The 17,964-nt window shown below is 46.2% G+C and overlaps 2 protein-coding genes across 3 annotated transcripts in view; both read left to right on the top strand.

Annotated features, from left to right (window-relative positions):
- Positions 1-1,970, top strand: part of LOC139394481 (GRB2-related adapter protein-like) — a 3,479-nt gene extending 1,509 nt beyond the window's left edge. The window contains exons 4-7 of one of the 2 annotated variants that reach the window (XM_071142555.1): positions 219-338; positions 497-524; positions 955-1,227; positions 1,482-1,970. In XM_071142555.1, coding sequence (XP_070998656.1) covers positions 219-338; positions 497-524; positions 955-1,227; positions 1,482-1,682 — 622 coding nt within the window. In that variant the 3' untranslated portion in view covers positions 1,683-1,970. Of the gene's footprint in view, positions 1-218; positions 339-496; positions 660-954; positions 1,228-1,481 lie in introns of both variants that reach the window. The other variant, XM_071142553.1, reaches the window with a different exon arrangement.
- Positions 1,971-2,374: 404 nt separating this feature from the next.
- LOC139394480 (protein FAM83F-like) lies at positions 2,375-17,016 on the top strand. The gene is made up of 5 exons (XM_071142552.1): positions 2,375-3,323; positions 11,722-11,889; positions 14,632-14,753; positions 15,428-16,158; positions 16,415-17,016. Exons 1-5 carry the CDS (start codon positions 2,853-2,855, stop codon positions 16,462-16,464), a joined length of 1,542 nt encoding a protein of 513 aa, XP_070998653.1. The 5' UTR covers positions 2,375-2,852; the 3' UTR covers positions 16,465-17,016.
- Positions 17,017-17,964: the final 948 nt, after the last annotated feature.

Here is a 17,964-nt window from a genome sequence, read left to right as displayed (position 1 = left end):
TACCCAGGTCATCTTATTACCCAAGACAATCAAGCAGTACTGTGTGTCAGTGTGTGTCGGCTATGTGATGTCTGTGTGTAAGCAGGTGTGAACACAATCCGATGTTATGAAAAATACTAAATACTATTTTGTTTACTGCTCTCCCTCTCCCCCCACCCCTTCTCACCCACTCTCTCTCCCCCTCTCTACTCCTCCCTCCCCCTCTCCCCCATCTCTAGTTGGTACCAGGAGAGTGCTAGTCGAGGTGAGGCCCAGGAGTCTCTCATGACCCAGCCTATAGGATCCTTTCTGATCAGGGGCAGCCAGAGCACCCCAGGAGATTTCTCCATATCCGTTAGGTCAGTGTGTGTGTGTCTTTACATTAAAAAGCTAGATTAATGTACACGACAACATCATTGACATATTTGCCTCCTATTTGCATCATATCACTATACCTACCTATCTATCTACCTACCTACCTACCTACCTACCTACCTACCTACCTCTCCTCTCCCAGACACGAGGCAGACGTGCAGCACTTCAAGGTGATGGCAGACACCAGAGGGCAGTATTACCTCTGGTCTGAGAAGTTCAGCTCCTTCAACGAGCTAGTGAACTATTACATGAACAACTCTGTCTCTAAACACAGCCGCATCTATCTGCTGGACACAGAAACACAGGTACCAGTTAAAAGTATTTATAAAGGGTTTATAAGGGGTTTATGAAGGGCTTATACGTAGTTAATAAAGGAGCTGGTGGAGTACTATATGAACAACTCTGTCTCTAAACAGCATCTATCTGCTGGACACAGAAACACAGGCAGGAGTAGAACTCTGGAGGATCCCTGTTCACTAAATGATGGTGTAGGGTACTTCAAGCTTGATGAATAGCTAAAACTGTTCATTATCGGTTTATTGAATCTGAAAGAAAAGTTATGACAGTGCTCTCTCTCTCTAATTTCACTTTTCTTCCTAGGAGAAGGGATTTGGCCAGACCAGGACATCAGCCCCATCCTCTCAGCCCCAGCTTCAGCAGTCCCTGCCCCGCGCACCCCAGCCTCACCTGCCCCTGCCCAGCATACCCCAGCCTCACCTGCCCCTGCCCAGCATACCCCAGCCTCACCAGCCCCACGCACCCCAGCCTCACCAGCCCCTGCCCAGCATACCCCAGCCTCACCATCTCCTGCCCCGTGTACCCCAGCCTCAACAACCCCTGCCCCGCATACCAGACCCTATACCCCCACCACAGGTAGTATACTCTCTACAACCAAATCCCTCGTGTGTGTGTGTGTGTGTGTGTGTGTGTGTGTGTGTGTGTGTGTGTGTGCGTGTGTGTGTGTGTGTGTGTGTGTGTGTGTGTGTGTGTGTGTGTGTGTGTGTGTGTGTGTGTGTGTGTGTGTGTGTGTGTGTGTGTGCGTGTATGTACCTCCATGCATGTGTGTGTATGTATAGAATGAAGCTACGTGTCTAATATCAACCCCTGTGTGTGTACCTGTGTTCCAGCGTGCGGCCGTGACCACGGGGGGCGGTGGTCTGATGCAGGTGAGAGCTCAGTATGACTTCAACGCCGAGGAGAAGGACGAGCTGAGCTTTAAGGCCGGTGACATCATCGAGGTGCTGGAGTGTTCCGACATGTCATGGTGGAAAGGAAGACTGAGGGGACAAATGGGAGTGTTCCCTTCCAACTACACCAACCCTGTATGAGAGAGAGAACATGGCTAGCTTTTAGAGCTAAATAAGTATCTTCATTCATTATAGCACACGTTCTTATCCAGAGCAACTTAAAGGAGCAATTAGGGTTAAGTGCCTTGCTCAAGGGAATATTGACAGATTTTTCACTCAGGGATTCGAATCAATGACCTTTCGGGTTACTGACCCAACAGTCTTAACCTCTAGGCTTCCTGCCTCCCTAACAATAACAACTATATTTCTGAGAGAGAGAGAGAGAGAGAGAGAGAGAGAGAGAGAGAGAGAGAGAGAGAGAGAGAGAGAGAGAGAGAGAGAGAGAGAGAGAGAGAGAGAGAGAGAGAGAGAGAGAGAGAGAACATAATGATTAGCTTTAGCATTAAATATATGTATTGTAACTTTCTTTCTGGTTTATTATCAATGTACTTTACCATACCGTAGGCTTATGTCAGGATAACACAACTATTTACAACTTCAGAACACAATTATTACTGTATGATTATCAAATAAATGCATTTTCTGTAAGCCCCTGTATAAATGTTAATCAATGTTGCAACATAGCTATTCATTTAGAGTTTCACTTGTGTGAGAGCAATAGCCTTGGATCAACTAACTGTGGAATCACACCAATTCCAAGAAGAGCCACAAATATCTGGGTTGTTCGAAGTCCAACAATAATCACAGTCTGACAGTCAGTGCATGATAGCCACATACGCGTTGGGCGCTTCCATAGGGTGATTTCCGTAATATAATAAGGTATTTATTATATAAGGTATCGTTCCGCCCCTATGGCAGGTAATGCCGCGTTCACGACAACTGGGAACTCGGAAAATAATGCGCTTTTGAATGGTCATCCAAATCGGAATTCAAGTAGCTCTAGGATGCCCGAGTTTCTGACTTGGAATTCAGATTTGATGACCTTTCCAAAAAAAAATTACAGACGGAGCTCGTTTTTCCCCCCGAGTTCCCAGTTGTATGGAACGCACTGAAGTCGGAGATTTCCGGGTTCCAAGTTCCCAGTTTTCTGAACGCAGCATTTGAGGTTAGCTGTCAAAGTCAAACGTCACACAGGTAGCCTAGGTAGGTAGGTAACCGTGTATCTTCCGGATCCGTTTAAAATCACACGGTAGCGGTTGTGCGACTTTACCCATAGGTTCCAGTTCAGCGGTGACACAGCGGTGTCCAGCCATGGCCGAGTCCCAGCTAACATGCATGGAGGACGGCCACATCAAAGAGAACGTCCCGGAGTCCAAACCGGAGTTTTACTACAGCGAAGAACAACGCGCGGCGGTTGAACAACTGCTCAAAAACGGTGACGGCGCGTTCAAAATGCGACTGAAAGAGGACAAAGTGAAAGACTTTCTCTCGGCCCGTGATATTAAAACGATAAGGAACACTTTCAAAGAATATGACACTGAAGATGAAGAGAAGTGCGGAGAATTAAAAGCGAAACCCGACGATTCCAAAGCGAACTCGGGGCACCATTCGACGTACTGGCCGCAGATGTCGGATACAGAGGTGCCGCCGTTGGATCTCGGTTGGCCCAACGGGGGTTTGTTCAAGGGGGTCACACGCGTGGCGGTTCACACGCACCCGCCAAAAGAGAACGGACCGCACATCAAGGAGGTCATTCGTAGGCTGATCCAAGAAGCTACCAAGGTGAACTGTGGGTATATACTGTTCAATAATGATGTAACGACATAGTGATTAACTGAATAACGCAGGACTAATGACTGTGTTGTATTGGTTTATTATTGGGATAGTGATAGCCTATGTATCTCAAATGTGAGGTAAGAATCTAACTCATGAAGCCATTTTTTTTAATGGGAAAGTAATTTATATAGTCATTTATATAGTAATTTATATAGTCATTTATATAGTAATTTATATAGTCATTTATATAGTAATTTATCAGAGAACTTCAAAGGCGTCTGGGGAGGTTAGCGGAGAGGCGGCGGTTGAATAGAGAGAATGGATGGATTGCCCGAATAAACGACTGATTATTAGAGGCGTGTCTCAGCGGAGTGAGAAATAAAGTGTGTGTGTGTGTGTGTGTGTGTGCGTCCGTGCATCAGCAGGGGCATATGGAAGTAAGTGTTTAAACTTGTCATCAACTAGATTCAACCGCGGGACGATATTTTTTGTTGAGAGGATTGTCGAGAGGCCTGAACATAATTACAAATAATTTGTAGACTGCAAATTGACCGCAAGAAGTCCAAACAGATGTATTTTTTGACTAAAACATAATAATTTCAAACCTTGCTTACGTTTATATACGATCACGTGTCTCTCTGTTATGCGTGGGAATTCTTGGGAACATATTTCTTAAATTTAAATCACTTGGCGCTGATTTCCTGGTGTTTTTACAGTCTTTTACGTCCAACAATTAACCTTTTATTGTGTTATTACTATTATTTCCAGTAAACTTGGGGGATCATCCACGTAAACTTGGGGGATCATCCACGGGCCATGATTCCTGTCTGATGACGTATATCATTGTTGAATGCCCTCATTGAACGAACAGCTGATTTCCGTATTACACAGGAAACATTCTGTCATGTCAATTAAAGTTAGGCTAGCTTTCATGATTAGGCTATTCAGAGGACACATATACAAAGACACACACACACACACACTGTCTGTACTTTCCACCCTGTGTGGATGCGTACAACCTCCCATTAAAACAGCACACAGGAGAGATAAAGGGGGTTCTATTCCATTGTAATGAATGAACAAATCCCTCAGCATGTTGGCAGCACATAACAGGGTGAACTGGAGTCAGAGCTGCTTAGTTCAGTTGCCTTTAGCGACGTTTGTTTTATCATGTCACTAGAGACTGAGTCATTTTGGACCCACCCATCTTGACCCAGTCAGTCAACCAGTCAGCCAGTGAGTCATCCAGTCAGAGCCACCCAATCAGCAAGTCAGTCAGTCAGTTAGTCAGGCAGTCAGTTAGTCAGGCAGTCAAACCATGACACATTTCCTCCCTTTGTACAACTGGGTCTTAGAACAACACACAATCACATTGTGTCTTGGTCTGGTTTGGTTTTGGCCGTCATTGTAAATAAGAATTTGTTCTTAACTGACTTGCCTAGTTAAATCAAGGTTAAATAAAACATGTGAAAAATGATTGTGTCAATACAGTATATTGTTACAGAAGTATGATATGTTTAACCTGGGCCTATGTCATATACCGTATGTTACATATATGACAGTGTGTTAATGTGAGGTCACAGGGCGGCAGGTAGCCTCGACAATGTCATGTAAATGTGCTATGCACTGTCTATTTATACCTACAGGGGATTCCCCCTGGGTAGTTTACCGCTCTGGGCTGAAGTTTCCTCTAGGTACAGATCTAGGATCAGCTTCCCCTCCCCTGATCCTAACCTTAACCATTAGTGGGATAAATGTCAAACTGACCCAAGATCAGCTCCTAGTGGCAACTTCACCCTACTTCTAGTTCACCTACCTGTCAAGTGAGTGAATGAGAACATATGAAAGTCATTTCTCAGGTGTGTGTGTATGCCAAACAGGATTTCATGGAACACCGCAGCCTGAAGCTTTGAAGCAGTTTGTTTAATGTTAGGAGAAATGGAGAGAATGTGGTTGGAAGTACACACCACCCACACATCAAGTACACACCACCCACACATCAAGTACACACCACCCACACATCAAATCAAATAGTTTGTGTCACATGCGCTGAATACAGCAGGTCACCTTACTGTGAAACGCTTACTGACAAGCCCTTAACCAACAATGCAGTTATAGAAAGAGTTAAGAAAATAAAAAAAGTAAAACAATTTCTAAAATAAAGAACACAAGAAAATGACATAATAACAAGGGGTCAATGTAAATAGTCCGGTGGCCATTTTATTAATTGTTCATCAGTCTTATGTCTTGGGGGTAGAAGCTGTTAAGGAGCCTTTTGGACCTAGACTTGGGGCTCCGGTACCGCTTACCATGTGGTAGCAGAGAGAACAGTCTATGACTTGGGCCTTCCTCCGACAAAGCCTGGTATGGAGGTGCTGGATGTCAGGAAGCTTGGCCCCAGTGATGTACTTGTCCGTACTCACTACCCTCTGTAGTGCCTTACGGTCAGATGCCCAGCAGTTGCCATACCAGGCAGTGATGCAACCGGCCAGGATCCTCTCGATGGTGCAGCTGTAGAACTTTTTGAGGATCTGGGGACTCATGTCAAATCTTTTCAGTCTCCTGGGGGGGGGGGGGGGGGGGTCTTTGTGTGTTTGGACCATGATTGTTCGTTGGTGATGTGGACACCAAGGAACTTGAAACTCTCGACCCACTCCACTACAGCCCCGTCAATGTTAATGGGGGCCAGAACACACACAGTCTTGTACAGCTAACCTTGTGGGGACACACAATTCAGTCCCATTCAAAATCCTATTTTCCCTAACCCCTAAACCTAACCCTAAACCTAACCCGTACTCTTACCCTAACCGAAAACCTGACCCTAACCTAACCCTAGCTCCTAACTCTAACCCTTAAGGTAATTATAACAGTAATTCAAACCTTAACCCTAAACCCCTAGAAACAGCATTTAACCTCATGGGGACTAACAAAATGTCCCCAGTTGGTCAAATTTGTGTTTGTTTACTATTCTGGTGGAGACTTCTGGTCCCCTCATGTATAGTTAAACACGTCCATACACACACACACACACACACACACACACACACACACACACACACACACACACACACACACACACACACACACACACACTCAGTAGTGATACAGGGACCTACATAATCAGGTGTGGTGTGTTTAGTTTAGCATACTGTGGTTGTCTTCATCTACATACAGTACAATAGATTACTGTGTAATCCACATCACAACATTTACATGGATGGCATTAACAATGAGTGCATTTTGTTGCGGCTACTGTTAGATGGAAGACATTGTGGTGTTGTAGGTTTTAACTTGAATTATTTCATACTGTTACTTGTTGTTTCTCTTTGCCCGTACTCATAGAGTGTACGTGTTAGAGTAGGAGTGCTGATCTAGGATCAGGTCTCCCCGGTCCATTATGATCTGAAAGGCCACGCTGGTCAACACTCCTACTGTACCAGGCTTTGTGAACACAACACAGGCCCCGTTGTTACAACACAGAACACTTCACTCAGCATGTTTCCTCTGGAGAATGTCATGTCAGCATACAGCCTTTTCCTTGTCTGAATGAGAACATTCATGTGAATGAAGAAACCTTTTCCTCCTCCACCCTTTCCCATTGCTGAGGTGGTCTCCAGAATAAAGCTTGTGTAGGCATGCTGGTTGAGCCTTGTTCACATTGCTGAGGTGGTCTCCAGAATAAAGCTTGTGTAGGCATGCTGGTTGAGCCTTGTTCACATTGCTGAGGTCGTCTCCAGAATAAAGCTTGTGTAGGCATGCTGGTTGAGCCTTGTTCACATTGCTGAGGTGGTCTCCAGAATAAAGCTTGTGTAGGCATGCTGGTTGAGCCTTGTTCCCATTGCTGAGGTGGTCTCCAGAATAAAGCTTGTGTAGGCATGCTGGTTGAGCCTTGTTCACATTGCTGAGGTGGTCTCCAGAATAAAGCTTGTGTAGGCATGCTGGTTGAGCCTTGTTCCCATTGCTGAGGTGGTCTCCAGAATAAAGCTTGTGTAGGCATGCTGGTTGAGCCTTGTTCCCATTGCTGAGGTGGTCTCCAGAATAAAGCTTGTGTAGGCATGCTGGTTGAGCCTTGTTCACATTGCTGAGGTGGTCTCCAGAATAAAGCTTGTGTAGGCATGCTGGTTGAGCCTTGTTCCCATTGCTGAGGTGGTCTCCAGAATAAAGCTTGTGTAGGCATGCTGGTTGAGCCTTGTTCACATTGCTGAGGTGGTCTCCAGAATAAAGCTTGTGTAGGCATGCTGGTTGAGCCTTGTTCACATTGCTGAGGTGGTCTCCAGAATAAAGCTTGTGTTGACATGCTGAAGTGACTCAAATCCTTTTCTTTTGCATGTCCGATTCCAATCTGTTATTTTTCATGCCGTCTGAACAGCCAAAAGCCACATGGAATCGGATATTTCAAGCCACGTTTCAAACCACCTTGGTAGGCCCTTCCAAACCACCTTGGTAGGCCCTTCCAAACCACCTTGGTAGGCCCTTCCAAACCACCTCGGTAGGCCCTTTCAAACCACCTTGGTAGGCCCTTTCAAACCACCTTGGTAGGCCCTTCCAAACCACCTTGGTAGGCCCTTCCAAACCACCTTGGTAGGCCCTTCCAAACCACCTTGGTAGGCCCTTCCAAACCACCTCGGTAGGCCCTTTCAAACCACCTTGGTAGGCCCTTCCAAACCACCTTGGTAGGCCCTTCCAAACCACCTTGGTAGGCCCTTCCAAACCACCTTGGTAGGCCCTTCAAAACCACCTTGGTAGGCCCTTCCAAACCACCTCGGTAGGCCCTTTCAAACCACCTTGGTAGGCCCTTCCAAACCACCTTGGTAGGCCCTTCCAAACCACCTTGGTAGGCCCTTTAAAACAACCTTGGTAGGCCCTTTCAAACCACCTTGGTAGGCCCTTCCAAACCACCTTGGTAGGCCCTTTAAAACCACCTTGGTAGGCCCTTCCAAACCACCTTGGTAGGCCCTTTCAAACCACCTTGGTAGGCCCTTCCAAACCACCTTGGTAGGCCCTTTAAAACCACCTTGGTAGGCCCTTCCAAACCACCTTGGTAGGCCCTTCCAAACCACCTTGGTAGGCCCTTCCAAACCACCTTGGTAGGCCCTTCCAAACCACCTTGGTAGGCCCTTCCAAACCACCTTGGTCGGCCCTTCCAAACCACCTTGGTAGGCCCTTCCAAACCACCTTGGTAGGCCCTTCCAAACCACCTTGGTAGGCCCTTTCAAACCACCTTGGTAGGCCCTTCCAAACCACCTTGGTAGGCCCTTCCAAACCACCTTGGTAGGCCCTTTAAAACCACCTTGGTAGGCCCTTTCAAACCACCTTGGTAGGCCCTTCCAAACCACCTTGGTAGGCCCTTTCAAACCACCTTGGTAGGCCCTTTCAAACCACCTTGGTAGGCCCTTCCAAACCACCTTGGTAGGCCCTTCCAAACCACCTTGGTAGGCCCTTTAAAACCACCTTGGTAGGCCCTTTCAAACCACCTTGGTAGGCCCTTCCAAACCACCTTGGTAGGCCCTTCCAAACCACCTTGGTAGGCCCTTTCAAACCACCTTGGTAGGCCCTTCCAAACCACCTTGGTAGGCCTTTTCAAACCACCTTGGTAGGCCCTTTAAAACCACCTTGGTAGGCCCTTCCAAACCACCTTGTTTCGAAAGTTGTATCGTCTTGTCCTTTTGAGGGTCCGATAATAAACAAAAGAGTGTTCAAACACTCTGATTTGGAACATTTCAGAGCAACAGGGAAACATTCATGGCATTATTGTCACCTGGTCCTGCTACATATCTCCTGATTAACAGGAAGCATGAGTGCCACCACCAATCAACCTACACCACTGCGCACACACCCGTCGTTACTATGACAACTAGCATAGCCATGTCAGCAAATGACTGCTGTCTGAACACACACAAATCCGATTTGGTCACTTGTAACTGGCTGTTTGGACAGTCAGCATTAAGGCCTGCAGTGTGAACAAGGCTTTAGTTTCACATTCTGTCACTGGAAGTGAATGTGTCTTTCTTATCTTACTCCCAGTAGAGTTTATTATGCCCATATCGTTTTGTGTACAAGGAATTCCTATATCTCAGGAACTATATAATCGTCCACTCCTTGTTGTGATGCAGACTGAAAAGGCAGTGTTATCTTGTGGACACATTCGAGTCAGTGTATCGGTCTCAACCTGCTCCAGAGAGTTCTAGGTCCATGGAAATTCATACTCTTTCAATCATTCCCCATATCAAACAGAAAGTAAAAGCTAAGCAGGACAGAACCAGTTCTGAGGAAAGATAATAGCTGAGATTCCACTTTCTAGTTCCTTCCTCAGGTGTTTTGTTGTGTTCCACCCCTCCCCACATACCTGTCTCTGTCTCTGCTTTGTCTCTGCCAGCCTGGCAGCTTCGGGGAAACTAGGAGACGTGTTGGGTCAACTAGGAGACGTGTTGGGTCAGTGTTGGGTCAACTAGGAGACGTGTTGGGTCAGTGTTGGGTCAACTAGGAGACGTGTTGGGTCAGTGTTGGGTCAACTAGGAGACGTGTTGGGTCAGTGTTGGGTCAACTAGGAGACGTGTTGGGTCAGTGTTGGGTCAACTAGGAGACGTGTTGGGTCAGTGTTGGGTCAGTGTTGGGTCAGTGTTGGGTCAGTGTTGGGTCAGTGTTGGGTCAACTAGGAGACGTGTTGGGTCAGTGTTGGGTCAGTGTTGGGTCAGTGTTGGGTCAGTGTTGGGTCAACTAGGAGACGTGTTGGGTCAGTGTTGGGTCAGTGTTGGGTCAGTGTTGGGTCAGTGTTGGGTCAACTAGGAGACATGTTGGGTCAGTGTTGGGTCAGTGTTGGGTCAGTGTTGGGTCAACTAGGAGACGTGTTGGGTCAGTGTTGGGTCAGTGTTGGGTCAGTGTTGGGTCAGTGTTGGGTCAACTAGGAGACGTGTTGGGTCAGTGTTGGGTCAACTAGGAGACGTGTTGGGTCAGTGTTGGGTCAACTAGGAGACGTGTTGGGTCAGTGTTGGGTCAGTGTTGGGTCAGTGTTGGGTCAGTGTTGGGTCAGTGTTGGGTCAACTAGGAGACGTGTTGGGTCAGTGTTGGGTCAGTGTTGGGTCAGTGTTGGGTCAGTGTTGGGTCAACTAGGAGACGTGTTGGGTCAGTGTTGGGTCAGTGTTGGGTCAGTGTTGGGTCAACTAGGAGACATGTTGGGTCAGTGTTGGGTCAGTGTTGGGTCAGTGTTGGGTCAGTGTTGGGTCAACTAGGAGACGTGTTGGGTCAGTGTTGGGTCAGTGTTGGGTCAGTGTTGGGTCAACTAGGAGACGTGTTGGGTCAGTGTTGGGTCAGTGTTGGGTCAGTGTTGGGTCAGTGTTGGGTCAACTAGGAGACGTGTTGGGTCAGTGTTGGGTCAGTGTTGGGTCAACTAGGAGACGTGTTGGGTCAGTGTTGGGTCAGTGTTGGGTCAGTGTTGGGTCAGTGTTGGGTCAGTGTTGGGTCAGTTACAGGGATTTTTCTTCCATTGAAATATGTAGGCGGCAGCATAAGCTTTGTTTCAGGCTCCTATGTCCAAACAATGTAAAAAATATATACAAATAGATAGGGGATCAAAAAAAGATGTCTAATTTTAGGGATGAAAAAAGACTTTCAGTGTAAACCACCAGTGTAAACCACTAAAATCAGATATACAGTATGTAGTAAAGATAATGGACATATAAATTTTTTCATAGTATCATCTCTGAGAACTAACAATCACCAACATTAAAGCTCAGGGAGAAAGTTGAAAGGTCACAAAACAATGAATTTAGCGGTATTTATTTTGTTATGATGTTTGAGAAAAAGAGCACAGCCTCAGCCATGGCACAATGCCTAGAACTGCAGGAAACTAGATTTAAAACTGCAACATTGTCTCTCAGCTCCGTTGTAAAATGTGCAGAATTGCAGGAATTGGCATAAAAGTTTGAAAAATGGCACTGTTTATAAGATGGCACTGTTTATAAGCCTTTATAACACCCCAGGTTTAGTGTATAAGCCTAAGTGTTTTCTGTAGGCCCAGCTTGTGCTTTCAGCCTGACAGTCAGTGATTGTTGTATGGCCTTTTGTCAGGGAGGATTTTCATTGTTTTACTGACTTTCAAGTGATATGATTCACAACTATTGATCTTAATCACTTTTTATTTCCATGTATTGTTCTACCTATATTTCATATACATTGTGTATATTGTATGTTTTTTTCATTAAATATAGTTTGATTTGAATGTATTTGCTGTGTTTCTCCCTCCAGGTGTTTAAATAAAGTTTGCTTGTATTCGATTACCCCTGCCTCCATGTGTGTTTAAATAAAGTTTGCTTGTATTTGATTACCCCTGCCTCTATGTGTGTTTAAATCAAGTTTGACTGTATTCCATTTTTAAATAAAGTTTGATTGTCTTTGTATCTTTCAGGTGTTAGCTATAGTCATGGACCTGCTGACAGACATCCAGATACTGCAGGACCTGCTGGACGCAGCGTCGCGGCGCTCCGTGGCCGTCTACATCCTGTTGGATGTCAGCGGGGTTCCACACTTCCTGGATATGTGCTGCAGGCTGCAGGTCGGAGCTCAGCACCTGCGGGTAAGAGACAGTCCCTCATCCTGAAGCAGAGGAGCATTGAAGGCCTTAGGCTACTCACGCATGTGTTGTACAAGGGCCCTGTGTCATGTGTGATCATGTGACATGCCTGGGGGACCAGTGAGGAAAAACTGTGAGTCTCTTTGGATAAGAGCGTCTGCTAAATAAATGAAATGTCAAGTGATTTTTGGGCATCTTAAATTGAAAAGACTTCTATGTTAATGGTAGTTTGGACATGGGAGGTTTAACACCCATGAGTTGATGTCTTTCTGTGTGTATGGAGAATCTTGCTGGTCTGCGTGCGTTTTGTTTATGACTGTGTCAGGTTACCATAACCCTTTATGTTACTGTGTTGTATCTTTCAGAACATCAGGACTCGTACAGTTCAGGGGACAGGGTTGGGTCTGTGTCAGGTTACCATAACCCTTTATGTTACTGTGTTGTATCTTTCAGAACATCAGGACTCGTACAGTTCAGGGGACAGGGTTGGGTCTGTGTCAGGTTACCATAACCCTTTATGTTACTGTGTTGTATCTTTCAGAACATCAGGACTCGTACAGTTCAGGGGACAGGGTTGGGTCTGTGTCAGGTTACCATAACCCTTTATGTTACTGTGTTGTATCTTTCAGAACATCAGGACTCGTACAGTTCAGGGGACAGGGTTGGGTCTGTGTCAGGTTACCATAACCCTTTATGTTACTGTGTTGTATCTTTCAGAACATCAGGACTCGTACAGTTCAGGGGACAGGGTTGGGTCTGTGTCAGGTTACCATAACCCTTTATGTTACTGTGTTGTATCTTTCAGAACATCAGGACTCGTACAGTTCAGGGGACAGGGTTGGGTCTGTGTCAGGTTACCATAACCCTTTATGTTACTGTGTGTTGTATCTTTCAGAACATCAGGACTCGTACAGTTCAGGGGACAGGGTTGGGTCTGTGTCAGGTTACCATAACCCTTTATGTTACTGTGTTGTATCTTTCAGAACATCAGGACTCGTACAGTTCAGGGGACAGGGTTGGGTCTGTGTCAGGTTACCATAACCCTTTATGTTACTGTGTTGTATCTTTCAGAACATCAGGACTCGTACAGTTCAGGGGACAGGGTTGGGTCTGTGTCAGGTTACCTTAACCCTTTATGTTACTGTGTTGTATCTTTCAGAACATCAGGACTCGTACAGTTCAGGGGACAGGGTTGGGTCTGTGTCAGGTTACCATAACCCTTTATGTTACTGTGTTGTATCTTTCAGAACATCAGGACTCGTACAGTTCAGGGGACAGGGTTGGGTCTGTGTCAGGTTACCATAACCCTTTATGTTACTGTGTTGTATCTTTCAGAACATCAGGACTCGTACAGTTCAGGGGACAGGGTTGGGTCTGTGTCAGGTTACCATAACCCTTTATGTTACTGTGTTGTATCTTTCAGAACATCAGGACTCGTACAGTTCAGGGGACAGGGTTGGGTCTGTGTCAGGTTACCATAACCCTTTATGTTACTGTGTTGTATCTTTCAGAACATCAGGACTCGTACAGTTCAGGGGACAGGGTTGGGTCTGTGTCAGGTTACCATAACCCTTTATGTTACTGTGTTGTATCTTTCAGAACATCAGGACTCGTACAGTTCAGGGGACAGGGTTGGGTCTGTGTCAGGTTACCATAACCCTTTATGTTACTGTGTTGTATCTTTCAGAACATCAGGACTCGTACAGTTCAGGGGACAGGGTTGGGTCTGTGTCAGGTTACCATAACCCTTTATGTTACTGTGTTGTATCTTTCAGAACATCAGGACTCGTACAGTTCAGGGGACAGGGTTGGGTCTGTGTCAGGTTACCTTAACCCTTTATGTTACTGTGTTGTATCTTTCAGAACATCAGGACTCGTACAGTTCAGGGGACAGGGTTGGGTCTGTGTCAGGTTACCATAACCCTTTATGTTACTGTGTTGTATCTTTCAGAACATCAGGACTCGTACAGTTCAGGGGACAGGGTTGGGTCTGTGTCAGGTTACCATAACCCTTTATGTTACTGTGTTGTATCTTTCAGAACATCAGGACTCGTACAGTTCAGGGGACAGGGTTGGGTCTGTGTCAGGTTACCATAACCCTTTATGTTACTGTGTTGTATCTTTCAGAACATCAGGACTCGTACAGTTCAGGGGACAGGGTTGGGTCTGTGTCAGGTTACCATAACCCTTTATGTTACTGTGTTGTATCTTTCAGAACATCAGGACTCGTACAGTTCAGGGGACAGGGTTGGGTCTGTGTCAGGTTACCATAACCCTTTATGTTACTGTGTTGTATCTTTCAGAACATCAGGACTCGTACAGTTCAGGGGACAGGGTTGGGTCTGTGTCAGGTTACCATAACCCTTTATGTTACTGTGTTGTATCTTTCAGAACATCAGGACTCGTACAGTTCAGGGGACAGGGTTGGGTCTGTGTCAGGTTACCATAACCCTTTATGTTACTGTGTTGTATCTTTCAGAACATCAGGACTCGTACAGTTCAGGGGACAGGGTTGGGTCTGTGTCAGGTTACCATAACCCTTTATGTTACTGTGTTGTATCTTTCAGAACATCAGGACTCGTACAGTTCAGGGGACAGGGTTGGGTCTGTGTCAGGTTACCATAACCCTTTATGTTACTGTGTGTTGTATCTTTCAGAACATCAGGACTCGTACAGTTCAGGGGACAGGGTTGGGTCTGTGTCAGGTTACCATAACCCTTTATGTTACTGTGTTGTATCTTTCAGAACATCAGGACTCGTACAGTTCAGGGGACAGGGTTGGGTCTGTCCTTCGGTAGACTCCTTGGTTCTTTGTGTAGTAAATACATGCTGGTGGATGGGGACAAAGTCATGTTCGGCTCTTACAGGTGAGAGAAAGTAGCTGTATGCTTCTCTCTATCTCTATCTCTCTCTCTCTTTCTCTTTCTCTCTCTCCTTCTCTCTCTCTCTCTCTCATTCTCTCTGTCTCTCTCTATCTCTCTCTCCTTCTCTCTCTCTCCTTCTCTCTCTCTCTCTCCTTCTCTCTGTCTCTCTCTATCTCTCTCTCCTTCTCTCTCTCTCCTTCTCTTTCTATCTCTCTCTCTTTATCTTTCTCTCTCTCTTTCTCTCTCTCTCTCTTCTCTCTCTCTCTATCTCTCTCTTTATCTTTCTCTCTCTCTTTCTCTCTCTTCTCTCTCTCTCTATCTCTCTCTTTATCTTTCTCTCTCTCTTTCTCTCTCTCTTTCTCTCTCTCTCTCTCTCTCTCTCTCTCTTTATCTTTCTCTCTCTCTTTATCTTTCTCTCTCTCTCTCCTCTATTTCTCTCGCTCTCCCTCTCTTTCCTTCTCTCCCTCTCTTTCTTTCTCTCTCTCTTCCTCTCTCTCTCTCTTTCTCTCTCTCTGTCTTTGTTGTGTGTGTGTGTGTGTGTGTTACTGTGTGTTTATTTCCAAGACATAACACATATCTGTTCTTTCTCTCCTAGCTTCTCTTACTGTGTGTGTTTCACTGTTTATTGTCTTTATTGAAGACCTAAACATCGTTCTTGTGATCTTCTTCTCCTCTAGCTTCTCATGGAGTTCGTCTCGGATGGACCGCAACATGATCACGGTCATGACTGGCCAGGTGATCGACTTCTTCGACCGCGACTTCTGCGAGCTCTACGCCGTGTCCGAAAAATTGGACCTCTACAAGGAGTTCAACCTCAGCCCACCTCCCAAAATGGCCGCCGCCACGCGGCTCAAAGTGGAGCCTGTAAAACCCCAGTTACGAGCCGCCACATCCAGATTCCAGGTCAGTCTAGGCAACTCGCGTGGAGGTGATCTCCAGGTGCCTGCACATAAATACCACAACCCCAAATACTCTTTGGTGTACGGGAATAGTGTTCCTGGACTGATGGGGTCCTTGCAGGATCTACCAGGCATAGAAAAGACAGCTATAACTGCGGGTCCTGAGGGACTAATGCAGGTGAACAGCGAGTGGTTGGATCAACTCACCCCGCTACCACCCGACAGCGGGAAGGTAGGGCCGAAAAAAACCAGCAGCATTTTGGAGAAGAAATCCCGCTCTTCTTTTAAGAAACTCTTCAAGGGGAAATCGACAGCCAATCAGAGCGTGGACACCGGGGGTGATAGCCCGGCAACCAGTCCAATCTCCTCCCCCACATCGTTGGGAACCAATAGTATGGAGGAGATGAATAACCTTGAAGTCATGGTGAAACAACCAATGAAGAGTAAGAAGTTTAAAACGAGCCTGAAGAGTGCTTCTCAACAGACTGTCAACACACAGGACAATGACAGTAAGTTGTTTTTCTTGTCTCATTATTTTAGCTCAGTTTGATCCTCTCCTTCTCCCTCTCCTTCTCCCTCTCTCGTCGTTATGTTGATACCTGTATTTCTCTGTTTATCTCAGGTCATTTAACCATTGTACTATTTTACTCCCTCCTTTCTTTCTTTCTTTCTTTCTTTCTTTCTTTCTTTCTTTCTTTCTTTCTTTCTGTCTTTCTTTCTTTCTTTCTTTCTGTCTTTCTTTCTTTCTTTCTTTCTTTCTTGCAGGCTTGAAGAGCCGCAGGCCATCAACAAAGAACAAATGTAGTCCATCCTGATTCAAAACCTGAGTCACTCCGGATTCAAACCACCCCACTCAACTGGTTCTCTGTGGGACTCCATCATACCTTTGGGATCTGGTGCAATAATTACTATAATGTGTCAATTCTACTTGCTCAGTACAGAGATATTCTCTGGACAAACAGAGCCGTCCTGAAAGCAGAGACCGGCGATAGGTGGAACAGCGCCACTGGCCGCCCCCAGGCACATTAGTTGTTGTTTTTCTTTTGAGGAAAAGAGCGTCCATGTTTGAAGTAACGTCTTCGTCGTCGTAAAGTGTAACGTGGACCTGGCGGTTTCATCGCTATGGATACCAGGTTGAGGAGGCGCTGTCACTGAGCACCAAGACTGGGATTCTTATTTCACCATGTAAAGAATAACGCCATGTTGCCTTGTGAAGTCTTGTATGTAATTTATGTGTAATTAATTAATGTGTGTGTTTCATGCTGTGACCAACGTATGTCAATGATAAGGGGGTTGTGGAATGGATCTGAATGGGTATTTAAGTGTGTGTTTATTCAGTACATTAAAAACAATCGTGTTTTTCTGAGTTTTCTAGTCGTGTAACATTTGTGGCCTGATTCGCCAGTGGTAGTTATGTGTGATGAGGTTTAAGGTTTCTGTGGTCATGCCTTTGTCTTTAGTGACGGCACTGTAGACAGTGATGATTCTGGTCTGCCATCTAGTGGCTGTAGACCTGATCGAGCAGAATAGATTCAATAGCTGTAACACTTGTTCTGACGCTCTGACGTGTGTGTGGGAGGTGGACTCGTTGAGCACTGTGTTGCTGATGGGACCAAGCATTGTCACTTCCTCACAAATACATCGTATCCCCTCCCCATCTTCTCTCTCCCTCTTGCTCTCTCTCTGCCCTTCACCCTCTCCCCTCTCTCTGCCCTTCACCCTCTCCCCCTCTCTCTGCCCTTCACCCTCTCCCCCTCTCTCTGCCCTTCACCCTCTCCCCCTCTCTCTGCCCTTCACCCTCTCCCCCTCTCTCTGCCCTTCACCCTCTCCCCCTCTCTCTGCCCTTCACCCTCTCCCCCTCTCTCTGCCCTTCACCCTCTCCCCCTCTCTCTGGAGGTTTACACAGTTCCAAGCCCCCCCTCTCTCTCTCTCTCTCTCTCTCTCTCTCTCTCTCTCTCAAACACACTCCCATCCTATCTCCCCCTCTCTCTGGGTGTTTGCACAGTTCTAAGCCTCTCTCTCTCTCTCTCTCTCTCAAACACTCTCTCTCTCTCTCTCTCTCTCTCTCTCTCAAACACACTCCCATCCTATCTCCCCCTCTCTCTGGGTGTTTGCACAGTTCTAAGCCTCTCTCTCTCGCTCTCTCTCTCTCAAACACACTCTCTCTCTCTCTCTCTCTCTCTCTCAAACACACTCCCATCCTATCTCCCCCTCTCTCTGGGTGTTTGCACAGTTCTAAGCCTCTCTCTCTCTCTCAAACACACTCCCCTCCCATCCCTCCCTCCTCTCTGGGTGTTTGCTACAGCTCTAACCAC

The sequence above is a fragment of the Oncorhynchus clarkii genome, unplaced genomic scaffold (genome assembly GCF_045791955.1).
Source record: "Oncorhynchus clarkii lewisi isolate Uvic-CL-2024 unplaced genomic scaffold, UVic_Ocla_1.0 unplaced_contig_12242_pilon_pilon, whole genome shotgun sequence".
NCBI classification, from domain to species: domain Eukaryota; kingdom Metazoa; phylum Chordata; class Actinopteri; order Salmoniformes; family Salmonidae; genus Oncorhynchus; species Oncorhynchus clarkii.
Note: the sequence above shows the minus strand (reverse complement) of the source record. Positions and strands in the feature narration are given on the sequence as shown.